A 13,832-nucleotide genomic window follows, 5' to 3' on the forward strand; every position below is an offset into this window, starting at 1 on the left:
TATTGGGGCCTATGTCTCTATTTATAAAGCCAAGGACCCCTTGTGCCTTTTTAACTTAAGATTTATCAATTCGTCCTGCCGCCTTCAAAGATTTGTGTATGTTCACAGTGTATATGTATAGGAGTTAATGCACAAAGTGTACAATACAAGATGCTAGTGAAACTATCATTTTTTACCCTGAGTAAAATGTATAAATATAGGTGTTGGCACATTGCACACAGTATCTGGTGACTCAATGACCATCTTTCTCTGACTGCCAAATTGAGTGTAGAAGTGCAAAGTTAACCATCACCTTGCTAGAGTGTGTATTTGGTGAGGGGACAGAGGGCACTGCAATGTCGATTTTCTGAGTCCTTTTGCATTATCAGTAAACCACCAAGGGAAATTTTCCAAGACATCTGTCCTCATTACACTTGCCTCTGACTGTATCTTATTATTATGCTGCCCAGTAAAGAGAAAGGCAACCAAAAGCTTTAGTAAATATTTGCTCAAGGAATGCATTGTGTATTCCCCTCTGTTTTTACTCTCACTGAAGAACACCTTGGTTCTCAACTACCACCTTCAAAATGCAGGGCCTCACTTTATAAATAGTGTGTGCAATACAACCAACCGTTCTAGAAAACTGGTTGTGGTTTCTTGCATATTGCAAAGGAACAATGCACCACACCATAGCATTTCCCAGCTGCCCAGTCCCATGCTTTGTTTCAATGTATCAGAATAGTCTCATTACGAAAATGCTCTATTCAATGTGAAATGTGTCACATGATGCACAGTCAGACACAAGGGCTTTTCTGTTTAATCCATGATGTATGCAAAGTGCACTACAACATGAGAAGAGGGGCACCATCTGGGTCACCGACTCTTTAGTCTATTTTCAATTCTTGACAGAATTTGATGCCTTTTGTATATCGCTGACCTCCTGCAGATTCATTACACATCTTATTTTAACAAGTTTGAAAGACAGCCATCAGGGCATTAATGGGGAACTTCCATAAATTCTGCCAAACAGCAGTCCTACCTAGAGATGCCATCACTTCTGGTGTTGTTGGGAAAGACACAAACAGAAACCGAGAAAAAGACAAAGGGTAGGTGGATAAAGGTGGTTGGCAGTAATGTAGCCATGGAGGAAACGTCATGGGTTCATGCCCGTGATCCGCCTCACAGTAAGTTACTGATCTCAGATATTGTGGAAGGTTCTAAGTAAAACTAAATATTTCCCTTGGCTGCTTTCCTTCCTCTTCCTGGCTGCTCCTTTCCCCTCCACTTCTCCTCCTCTGCCCTTCCCCCACTCCTCTGCTCCCATTCACCCTTCCCTCCCCTGCCTTCCATTCCTTCTCGTTGTCCTCCTTTCCTTCTCTCCCTTCACTCCTCCACCTCTCCTTTCCCTGTCCCGTCTCGTTTCTCCCTTTCCTCCATTCTTCTTCCCTCATCTCCTTCCTATCCTCCTTTCCTTTCCCCTCCTTTCCCTTTCCCCCTCCCCTCTTCCTCACCACCTCTGCCTTCTCTCCCTGCTCCTTATCTCCTCCTCTCTCCTTCCTGACCTTGCTTCTCTTTTTCCTCCCCTACACTTCTTCCCTCTTCTCCTTTCCCTCCCTCCTCCTTTCCTTTCCCTCTCCTTTTCCACATCCCCTTTCCCATCTCTCCTTTTCCCCTCCCCTCCTCCTCACCACTACCTCATCAAGCCCTCCTCCCCTTTCTTCCTTCTTTTCCTCACATCCCCCTCCTCCCCTCCATCTCTTCCTCACCCTCCACTCCTCCATCACTCCTCCACCCTTCCCCCTGCTTCTCTTCCTCCTCCCCTCCCCAATTTACATGGCTCAAATTGCGCAGGGAGCATGACCCCCGTGAATCGTGCAAGGTAAGTGGGCCACTCCAGCATGCTGGAGCAAACAGCAGGGGGAAAAGTGCAGCCAGACCCCAGTACCATGTTTCCAAGCAATTTTTGTTTGCCACAAAAGAGCCATCATTCATCATGAGTTTTCAACTGCAAAATTACATACTATTGAACAACAGTAATGAGACAGGCCTCCCTTCTTTTCAACAATGTTAAAACCCAAAGCTTCCTCAATCACTTAATATATTTTCCACTCTTTTCAGCTTAGTATTGTCTTGTAATATTGGATCTTTGTTTTGTTTTCCCAATGAAGAGTTAAAATTAAACAGATTGGCTAATGCTGGTTTCATGTAGTATAATTGACAATAAACCCTGTCACATGTCTATGGTTCTCAAAAATATTTTCACTCGAACCAGTTTATTTTGTTACTATGTGATGTATAGAATGATTGAAAGATATGAAAATAAAAAATTGTTTTGATTTTAGTATGCTGCCACAACTGACCATATCTCCTTTCTAGAAAATATTACTGAAGACAGCTATGCTTTCCATAAAACTGCAATGTGCAAAGATCGTTCTATTTTTCAAATCATGATTCCATGCTTGCCAGACACAACTGTAAACCGATTTCATTCTTATCAGTACTTTCTAAAGTACTGCAATAAATGGTTTATGATTGCAATCAGACCTTAAACCCTACACAAACTGGTTTTACTTTGAATTGTTGCACATGATCCACATTACTAGAATTCACAGATTTACAGCATTATTGATAGACTTTTAAACACTAGTGAACTTCTCTCTAAGCTTGGTGAACAATAGATTCCTTGAATCTTTTGTCTGCGGAAACTTGAGTGCCTCTCCTTCTAGAGGTGACCAGCGGACGCAACTTTTTTTTAAGGTGCAACAGTGCTGTCAGTCATTTCAACAAAATTCTAGGCTCTTGTCTCAGCTGATAGTACTCTTAAGAGTCAGAATGTTGTGAATTCAAGCCTCCCTCCAGGATTTCAGCAAAAATCAAAGATGACACTCCAATGCTGTACTAAGGGAATGCGCCATTATTCGAGGCTCCTGCTTCCCATTGATATTTAATGATCTCTGCTGTACTGTGTTTGTGCGTGGACGAGGACTGGGCTCAACTGTGATTCCTTCCAAGGTGGGATAGCCTGCTGATGCTCACTGATGTGGCCCACACTTTTGTGAGATACCTGTACCGGAGGGCTATTAGTATGTGCGGAACTGTATCACTGCAGTACTCAGCTGGAGAAAGGGGATGTAATGCCAATTTATATTTCAGTGACACACTTAGTTAACACCATAACTTATATGTACAACAAAATGTTACTTTTCTTTCTGTTTTTCCCTTAACTTTATCCCTTCATTTTAATCTTTCCTTTTTCTGCCAATATTCTTCCTTTCTCTCTTGAAGGCCTCGGTTCTTTGCTGGGGTATAGGAACAGAAGTAGGCCACTCAGCCCCTTCAGCCTGTTCCACCATTTCAGTGAGATCATGACTGGTCCATATCCTAACTCCATCCACCTGCCTTGGCTCCATGTCCCTTAATACCCTTGACTAGCAAAAATCTATCGATTTCAGATTTAAAATTATTAATTGAGCTAGCATCTATTGCTTTTTTGTGGGAGAGAGTTCTACACTTCTACCAATCTTTGCATGAAGAAGTGTTTCCTAACTTCTCTCCTGAATGGCCTGCTCTGATTTTAAGGTTATGTCCCCTTGTCATAGACTTTCCCACCAGCGGAAAAAGTTTCTCTCTATGTATCCTCTCAATTGCTTTCAAAATCCTAAAAACCTCAATCAAATCACCCCTTAACCTTCTATATTCCAGGGAATATGGAAAATAATGTTCCACAAGCACCTTCTGTACCATGTGCAACTGGCCTTTCTTCATGTTCACCTCCACTGCTGTTGGTTTGTTGTTTGACATCGAGCTGTGGATAAGTCAGTTTCCTCCATCCAAACATTAGCAAGACCAAATCCTGTTTGATATTTGTCAGAAACTTCATACCTTCACCCGTTTCCATCCCCATGATCAGGCTGAACCCCCAGTGTGCAACTTTGGTCTGTTGCTCAGCTTTGAGCTGAACTTCAAATCTCATATCTATCACCAAAACTGCCTCCGAAACATCATCATTTTCGTCCACAGTTCATGCCCACTGCCAACCAAACTCTCATCCACAGTTGTCACCTCCACGCTCAACTTTTCTTATGCTGATCTCCTAAGCTCCATCCTACACAAACTCCAACTCATCCATACTGCGCATCGCCCACATCCTATCCTGTACTAACTTCACTCACGTCACCTGGGAGGCCAAGCACAGCAAAACTCCAGCCCCATTTTCCATGATTACGCAGCAGAGTTCGAAGAGCCTGCTTCTAGCTTGCAGGTGACCCTGGGGCCAGAAAACTGGCAGGATCAAGAGGGCTTCTCCATGGCAGGCATAAGTCTCGCCCAGTTGGAAATGCCCTCAATCAGAAAATCTAGGCCGGAGTTAGCAGACTATATGATTATGGGGGTGTCATAGCTGAGCCCAATCCTGTTCTAACCCAATGTCCACAAACGCACACATTTTATAGTCAAGGTTGTTGGATAGCAGTAATTCTTTTTCATAGTTTGGGGACACTAAGGGTGACTGTAGTGGCCCGTTTGAGACAGATAATTGTTTTAATCCCAAATGCGTTATTTACCTCCATTTTAAAATGGGGAATAATCCCAACCTTAAGAGCAGTACGGTAAGTGCAATTTGTCGGAACGCTCCTTTTGCTGTAATTACGGTAGAAATGTACCTGACTGACAACCTGGATGACGTTATGCTTTAAGTGTGGAGCGCTCAGAAGCGGTGCTTTTCGGCAGCGGGTAAAAGAGAGGAGAGAGAAAAGAATAAGAGCAAAGGGGGAGAAAAAAAGGCAACGGTTCACACCAGGAAAACAAGAGGAAGGAGGAGAGGAAAAAAAAACGTTTACTTTTATTTTATAAAAAAAAATTTTGAGGGGTGCAGCAGGAAAGACTGCACCCGAAAGAGAAAAAAGCATATATATATATATATATATAAAGGACGGTGATATTGGAAGGAGCTCACTTGGAGCGGGTGCGCGAGACTTTGTTGGTTTTTTTTCGGTTGGGAGCGCGAGACGAATATGAAAAGAGCGCCGAGCGGCGCGAGCTGTTGACCGTGGGTCTGGGGATCTTCGGTTGGGCCGTTCGTTCCCTTTCAACTCGGGTGAAACAAACATGGAGGCCGTGGCGTGAGGTGGGCAGCAACACTAACACCATTCAGTCATCATCATCATCGTCGTCGTCGTCCGTTAATCGCAAAGTGGAAGGGGGGAATGTTTCAAGGAGAAGCGCCGCAGGCGCGGAGCAGTGACTCGGTGTCTCTTGTTCATCCTTCTACTTTCCCATGGAGGAGTTTGAGTTTATAATAACCTGTCGCTCGCTATGCTCAAGTCGAACAAGGGGAATGGAGAATTGCCCCTGCCACCCGGTTGGGAAGAGGCCACGGATTACGATGGGAAGTTGTACTACATCGACCACAACACCAAACAGACGAGCTGGGTCGATCCTCGCGACAGGTGGGTAGGCCCCGGTTAGCAACCCAAACACATCACCCGTTTTACTTGCCAAATAAGGTCCTGTCGATTGGAACACTGCGCGTGCGTTATATATATATATATATATATTTATATATGGGGCGGGGGGCAGTTCGTACGTAAGTTTAATATTGGAACCTGAGTGGGGGGGGGCGGCAGTGGAGAACAGTGTTAGTACTGCGCACGCGCAGTATTCCAATATTTCACGCCCCATTCCTTTCTGCTAGTTTTTGAGGTCATTCCAGTGCGCATGCCTTACATTCCAGGATTGGTTGCCAGAAGAAGATAGGGCAGTTTAAAGCAACAATAGCTTGCATTTATATAGCGCCTTTAACGCAGTAAAACGTCCCAAGGCGCCTCATAAGAGCGTTATCGAACAAAATTTGACACCGACCCACATGAGATATTAGGACAGGTGACCAAAAGCTTGGTCAAAGAGAGAGGTTTCAGGAGCGTCTTGAAGGAGGAGAGGTGGGGAGGTTTAGGGAGAGATTTCCAGAGCTCGGGGCCGTGGTAGCTGAAGGCACGGCTGCTTATGGTGGAGCAATGAAAATCGGGGATTTGCAAGAGGCCAGAATTGGAGGAGCGCAGAGATCCCGGAGGGTTGTAGGGCTGGAGGGGGCGAGGCCTTGGAGGGATTTGAAAACAAGGATGAGAATTTAAAAATAGAGGTGTTGCTGGACTGGAAGCCAATGTAGGTCAGCGAGCACAGGGGTGATGGGTGAACGGGACTTGGTGCGAGTTAGGATATAGGCAGCAGAGTTTTGGATGAGCTCAAGTTTATGGAGGAAGGTGGAAGATGGGAGGCCAGCCAGGAGAGCATTGGAATAGTCAAGTCTAGGGGTAACAAAGGCACGGATGAGGGTCTCGGCAGCAGATGAGCTGAGGCGGGACGGAGACGGAGACAGGCGATGTTACGGAGGTGGAAGTAGGCGGTCCCGGTGATGGAGCGGATATGTGGTTGGAAGCTCATCTCGGGGTCAAATAGGACGCCATGGTTGCAAACAGTCTGGTTCAGCCTCAGACAGTGGCCAGGGAGAGGGGTGGAATCGGTGGCTAGGGAACAGAGTTTGTGGTGGGAACCGAAGACAATGGCCTCGGTCTTCCCAATATTTAGTTGGAGGAAATTTCTGCTCATCCAGTACTGGTTGTCGGACAAATAACTTGACAAATCAAGGGGTTGAGAGGTGGTGGTGAGGTAGAGTAGGGTGTCACCTGCATACACATGGAACCTGAAGTGTTTTCGGATGATGTCACTGAGGGGCAGTATGTAGATGAGAAATAGGAGGGAGCCAAGGATAGATCCTTGAGGGACTCCAGAGGTAACAGCGATGAGAGATAAAGTTCCTCTCAAATTTTATTATCCTTCAGTAGAATCAGTTTAATGTTACTCGTGCAGGCGATCGTTTAAAGCACTGAAATAAATTCAAGCTCCACAATTGTCGAATTAAACCCTTCTCAAATATGAAATGAAACAGCTACCTCTACTTGTGGTTGACTTCAAAATGTAAAGTTTTGAGCATTTTCGGTCCTGTGGTTTATGTCTTCTTGCAGCTTAACTGTTAAACAGCTTTAGATTTTCTCACGCTGACCAACACAAGGTACCACGTTCATAGGAATAGGAACAGGAGTAGGCCATTCAGCCCCTCGTGCCTGCTCCGCCATTTGATAAGATCATGGCTGACCTGTGATCTAGCTCCATATACCTGCCTTTGGCCCATATCCCTTAATACCTTTGGTTGCCAAAAAGCTATCTATCTCAGATTTAAATTTAGCAATTGAGCTAGTATCAATTGCCGTTTGCGGAAGAGAGTTCCAAACTTCTACCACCCTTTGTGTGTAGAAATGTTTTCTAATCTCGCTCCTGAAAGGTCTGGCTCTAATTTTTAGACTGTGTCCCCTACTCCTAGAATCCCCAACCAGCGGAAATAGTTTCTCTCTATCCACCCTATCTGTTCCCCTTAATATCTTATAAACTTCGATCAGATCACCCCTTAACCTTCGAAACTCAGAGAATACAACCCCAATTTCTGTAATCTCTCCTCGTAACTTAACCCTTGAAGTCCGGGTATCATTCTAGTAAACCTATGCTGCACTCCCTCCAAGGCCAATATGTCCTTCCGAAGGTACGGTGCCCAGAATTGCTCACAGTACTCCAGGTGTGGTCTAACCAGGGTTTTGTATAGCTGCAGCATAACATCTGCCCCCTTGTACTCTAGTCCTCTAGATGTCAGATGTCCTGTTAACTTGTCAGGTTTGTCAACCAACACCTAAAACAGATGATCTGTTTACTATCACATTGCTGTTTGTGGGACCTTGCTGTGCGTGAATTGGCTGCCGCGTTTCCTACATTACAACAAAAGTAGTTCATTGGCTGTAAAACAGTTTGCGATGTCCTGAGGTCGTGAAAGGCGCTATATAAATGGAAGTTTTTTTTGTTAACTTGTTCTCGGTGCTATGCATCCATGCTACATCTTTCTCTGTCTTTTCAAATTAAGCATTGTCTTCCTTTTCACTGTGGCTTTCTGATTTGCAGTCTAGTATCTGCCTAGGTACCCTTGTGGCTGTCTTCTTTAAATTAAATATCACGGTAGTGTAAGGGTGCATTGACACTAAAAATTTATAATTCTAAACCTGTGTCGTATAAATCAGGTATTAGGGCCCAACCTGACACCAGAGTGTGCTTAAGTGGGACTCCCCACACCACCACCCCCCCCCCCCGCCCCTTTTTTTTACAGGGAGTTTCACTTTAGTGCTAGGTTGAGACCTGACTCCAAATTCAAAATGCCTAGTCTTTCATTTGCTGCAGTACTTCTGATCTAGTGATCTAATCAACCAGTCCTTCACCTTTGACGCCCTTGTCCCTAACAAAATTTTTACTCTATCCCATCCCAGTTGATCCTTCTCATATGACCCCATCTTCACTCCTTCAAGTCCACAGGCGCAGACTTGAGGATATTTGGCACGCAACTGGTTTAGCCAGCCATCACCAGATCTGGCTGCACTGCCTGAAGTGCTATCAGGCCTCACACTTCTCTGCTAAAACCACCCACTATTCCAGGATCATCCTGGAGAGCAAAGAGGACACCTGGCTTTTCTCTACTACCAACCGTTTCCTTAGACTCTTGTCTCCTGCCATCTCCATCCTCGCCTCCAAAAACAAGCGAGGAGCTCATGGGTTTCTTTGTCTCTAAGATTGAGACCATCTGTTCAGCTCCCTCTGCTGCTTCCTTTCCCTTGCTCACCAAGGCAAATTTTACCCCCAGACGCTGCCCTGCTCTAGTCCGGAACCCTCTAATTTCTCTCCTATTTTCCCTTATGCTTATGCCCACTCTGAGCTTATCTTGTTTCTGAGAACCATCTTAATTCCATTCCCACTAAACTGTTAACCATCCAACTTCCCTTCCTGGAACCTGTGCTAGCTGACATTTTAAATGGTTCCGTCCTTACAGGTACTGACCTCTCCCTTTCAAAACCGCCATCATCAACCCCTCTTCAAATACCCAGCCTCGACCCCCTCTGTCCTTGTAAACTATGGCCCCATCTCCATTCTCCCTTTCCTCTCAAGTTCTTGAACGTGTTGTCACCTCCTAAATCCATGCCCACAACCCTACGTTTAAATCTGCAGTCAGGTTTCAATACCTACCTTAGCACCGAAACAACTCTAATCACAGTCACAAATTACATTCTCTTGTGATTGATCGTGGTGCATTATCCCTCCTTTTCCTCCTTGATCTCTCTGCACTTTTGACATGATCAACCACACCATCCTTGTTTAACACCTTCCCTCCATTATCCAGTTCAGTGGGAGTGCCTTCACTTGGTTCCATCTTACTTATCCGATCATACCCAGAGCATCTCCAACAATGGCTTCTCTTCCCTACACCGTTACCTCTGGAGTCCCCAAGGAACTATCTTTTGGCCACCTCTCTTCCTCAACTACATCCCACCCTTTAGCAACATCATCCGAAGACATAGGGTCAACTTCCACATGCACGCTGTCGAAGCTCAGTTCTACCTCTTCTCTTCCTCCTCCACTGCCTCTATGTTGTCAAACTGCTTGTCCAATATCCAGTCATGGAGAGCCGCAATTTCCTGCAGTTAAAAATTGGAAACACAGAAGCCAAAATATTCAACCCGTACCACAAACTCCATACCTTTGCTGCCAATTCCATCCCTCTCCCTGGCCACTGTCTCAGGCTGAATCAGAATATTCGCAGTTGCTGCATCCTATTTGACCTCAAGCTGAACTTCCAACCCCATACTTCTCCATCACAAAGACTGCCTACTTCTACCTCCATAACATCGCCCACCTCAACCAATCTGCTGAAACCTTTGTCACATCGACACAATAATTCCAATGCTGTCCTGGCTAGCCTTCCATCCTCCATGCTCTGTAATCTTCAACTCATCCAAAACTCTAATGCCCATATCCTATCCCACACCAGGTCCCACTGACCTATTACTTTTGTCTTTGCTGACCTACATTGGCTTCTCATCTCCCAACACCTTCAATTTAAAATTGTCGTCCTTGTGATTAAAATCCCTTTATAGCTTTGCCTCTCCTTATCTCTAACTTCCTCTAGCCTGAAATCCATCTTCCCCCGCCCCTCCCCCTCCCCCTCTCCCCCCCCCCCCCCCCCAAACTCTCCGTTCCTCCGACACTAGCCTTTTGTATATTCCTCTTTCCCTTCGCCTCACTATTAGTGTCTGCCTTCAGCCATCTAGGCCCATGCTCTGGAATTCCCCCCATAAACCTCCAGCCTCTCCACCACCCTTTCCTCCATTGGCCTTCCTTAAAAGCCACCCGTTTTACCAAGCTTTCGGTTACCTCTCCTAATATCTCCATCTTTGGCTTGGCATCCATTTTGTCTGATTACAACTTTGTGAAGTGGATTGGAACATTTTTCTATATTAAAGGTGCTATATAAATGCAAGTTGTTGTTAAATTCAGATTATAACCACAGTGTGAAGTGAAACCACTGACGTAGTGGAAATGCATCCTGAGATATTCCAGATAGAGACTCCATAGATGTAAGCTTCTGAAATATACTAAATTCAGATTTACTGGCTGCAAAATCTTTGGGGATGAAATCTGTATTTTTGTTTTCTCAGAAAAGGATGTTGTTTCTGCTTGTGCTGAACACTTTTCCTGGGACTGATTTAAAAAAAAAGGTCATACCTGCCAAGTTGTCGCAATTGGGTATAGCTCCCTTCTTTGATAATTTTAATTTTGATTTGCTCCTTGCATTCCCACACTAATCTATCTCCTGCATCTACCTGGCTGCCTTTTCCCCCTCCTACCATCTTAGTAACTAACCCCTTGAACTTTTCCTCCTCTTCAATTGCAATTTGGTTTTACAATCTCCATTGTGATGGGACCAGTTTCGATATGCATATCTCGATCGCATGACTATCGAAGGCTGGTGGATGTTAATGGGTTGGCTTTTTGAGCACTTTTTGTAAGTGTGCTTTCCATCAATTTTTCTACCCTCCTCTGATGTAGCATTCTATGATCTTCATCATTCACTGACACTACTTTTGCTGTAGTTTCCTGATTTACATAGAGTCTACAGCACAGAAACAGGCCTTTCGGCCCAACTTGTCTATGCCGGCGTTTATGCTCCACACGAGCCAATCTTCTTGCGGATACTTTAGATGTTTTTTGAGACACTGGATTCTGCTGTCTATTTCTCATGTAATTGCCTCTTATTTTTCCTAGACCTTTTCTTTACTTTTCTGCTTTGTCTGTTTATTTACTCTGTTAGGGTCAATTTATTGAAAGAGAGCTTGTGGCAAAACCTTACATTTTTCCACCACTGTCTAGATGTTATCACTAAACCATTTTACTTATGTGCCTTTTCTATTCTTGGTTCTCGTCAACTATTTTGCATATATCAACAAATCTCCCAAGAATTTTCAGGGTCTGTCGTTGCCTCAAACTTCTACAAGGATATAAAAAGGAAGAGATTAATGAAAGAAAACATGGGTCTCTTAGAGGCAGTGACAGGACAAATTATAACGTGGCATTAGGAAATGGCAGAGATGTTGAACAAATATTTTATCTGTTTTCACAGTAGAAGACAAAAAACATACTAGAAGTAGTGGGGAACCAAGGGCCTAATGAGAGGGAGGAACTTAGTGATTAAGATTAGTAAAGAAAAAGTATTCAAAAAATTAATGGGACTGAAAGCCGACAAATCCCCTGGACCTGATTGCCTACAAGCTCAGGTTTTAAAAGAGATGGCTGCAGAGATAGTGGATGCATTGGTTATGATCTTCCAGAATTCCCTAGATTCTAGAACGGTCCCTGTGGATTGGAAGGTAGCAAATGTAACCCGGCTATTCAAGAAAGGAGGGAGAGAGAAAACAGAGAACTACAGGCTAGTTAGCCTGACATCAGTAGTAGGGAAAATGCTAGAATCTAATATTAAGGACGTGGTAACAGGGCACTTAATAAATCGTATTGTGTTTGACATCTAGTAGAGTTTTTTGAGGGTATAACTAGCAGGGTAGATAAGGGGGAACCAGGGGATGCAGTATATTTGGATTTTCAAAAGGCTTTTGATAAGGTGCCACACAAAATTAGGGATTGGGGGTAATATATTAGCATGGGTGGAGGATTGGTTAACGGATAGAAAACAGAGAGCAGGAGTAAATGGGCCATTTTTGGGTTGCAACTTGTGGAGTGCCGCAGAGATCGCTGCTTGGGCCTCAGCTATTTACAATTTATATTAATGACTTGGATACATTACACGCGATCCCTTCATTTAAGTTTGCTGATGCGACAAAGCTAGGTGGGAAAGTAAGCTGTGAGGAGAACGCAAAGAGTCTGCAAAGGGATATGGACAGGTTAAGTGACTGGGCAAGAAGGTGTCAGATGGAGTATAATGTGGGGAAATAGAAAATCGGAATTTTTTTAAATGGTGAGAAACTATTAAATGTTGGTGTTCAGAGGGATTTGGGTGTCCTTGTACACAAAACACACAAAGTTAACATGCAGGTACAGTGAGCAATTATGAAAGCAACTGGTATGTTGGCCTTTATTGTAAGGGGATTGGAGTACAAGATTAAGGAAGTCTTGCTGCAATTGTACTGGGCTTTGGTGACACCACACCTGGAGTACTGTGTATAGTTTTGGTCTCCTTAACTAAGGAAGGATATACTTGCCTTAGAGGGGGTGCTTCAAAGGTTCAACAGATTGATTCCTGGGATGAGAGTGTTGTCCTAATGAAGAAAGATTGAGTGGAATGGGCCCATACTCTCTGGAGTTTAGAAGAATGAGAGGTGATCTCATTGAAACGTATAAGATTCTAAGAGGGTTTGACAGGGTAGATGCTGAGGATGTTTTCCCTGGCTGGAGGGTCTAGAACTAGGGGACATAGTCTCAGAATAAGGGGTCGGACGTTCAGGACTGAGATGATAAGGAATTTCTTCACGCAGAGGGTTGTGAATCTTTGGATTTCTCTACCCCAGAGGGCTGTGGATGCTCAGTCATTGAGTATATTCAAGACTGAGATTGATAGATTTTTGGACTCTAAGGAAATCAAGGGATATGGGGTTCGGGTGGGAAATTGGAGTTGAGGTCGAAGATCAGCCATGATCTTATTGAATGGTGGAGCAGGCTCCAGGGGCCTGTGTGGCCTACTCCTGCTCCTATTTCTTATGTTCTTATCAAACCAGTTTCTTAACTCCATTTAGTTCTCATATGTAACCTCATGTAAACTCCAAACAAAAACGAGGAATGAAGGAGGTTGGAAAGTTAAGATTTCAGCTGTAAAATTGCATTATTCAAAGCACATTGTGCTCTTGGGGATATAGCATCCTGTGTCAGAATCATAAAATATAATTTTGTGACTGTGATTCTCCACATACTGGGTTCCATTACATTATTGTGGTGACGTGCAGAATTTAGGTTATGCGCTGGTTTCTGGTGTGAAATGGGTAGCACAATTCAAATGCACGTCTGAAAGCTTCACCCTGAGGCCTGATCAAAATGAGGCCATGGGCCACATCTGCATGAAACTGCTGAGCTGCGGATACCAATTGGACATCCCGATGCAGCTAGCTAGTTGGGGCCATAAGATTTCTGGCCGGCTCCGACGCTGAGGTAGTCTGCCGATAGGTTCGGGGGGAGAGGTAGGGTAGGCAAACTGGATATTTTTGCGGAGGCAGGCGTTGCACTTTAGCTCCATAGAAATGAAACTGTAAACAAAAAAATTTTTTTTACCTTTTTTGTGGGTGGCCTCCGATGATCCCTTTAAGGACCACTAGTTAGGCTTCTGAAGACCCAGAACAACTGGGTGGAGCATGCACGACGCGATGACCAACTTTGCAACGGGGTCCTACAACCGGCATTAAAACCCCAATTTGCATATTCAAGGTGCC

General features: G+C 44.3%; 1 protein-coding gene across 1 annotated transcript in view; it reads left to right on the forward strand.

Moving 5' to 3' along the window:
• The first annotated feature begins 4,685 nt into the window (after positions 1–4,685).
• The window catches only part of wwc1 (WW and C2 domain containing 1), a 121,817-nt gene continuing 112,670 nt past the window's right edge, over positions 4,686–13,832 (forward strand). Inside the window, exon 1 of the mRNA XM_067996101.1 lies at positions 4,686–5,426. Coding sequence (XP_067852202.1) covers positions 5,293–5,426 — 134 coding nt within the window. The 5' untranslated portion in view covers positions 4,686–5,292. The remainder of the gene's footprint in view (positions 5,427–13,832) is intronic.

The sequence above is a fragment of the Heptranchias perlo genome, chromosome 14 (genome assembly GCF_035084215.1).
Source record: "Heptranchias perlo isolate sHepPer1 chromosome 14, sHepPer1.hap1, whole genome shotgun sequence".
In the NCBI taxonomy this organism is placed as follows: domain Eukaryota; kingdom Metazoa; phylum Chordata; class Chondrichthyes; order Hexanchiformes; family Hexanchidae; genus Heptranchias; species Heptranchias perlo.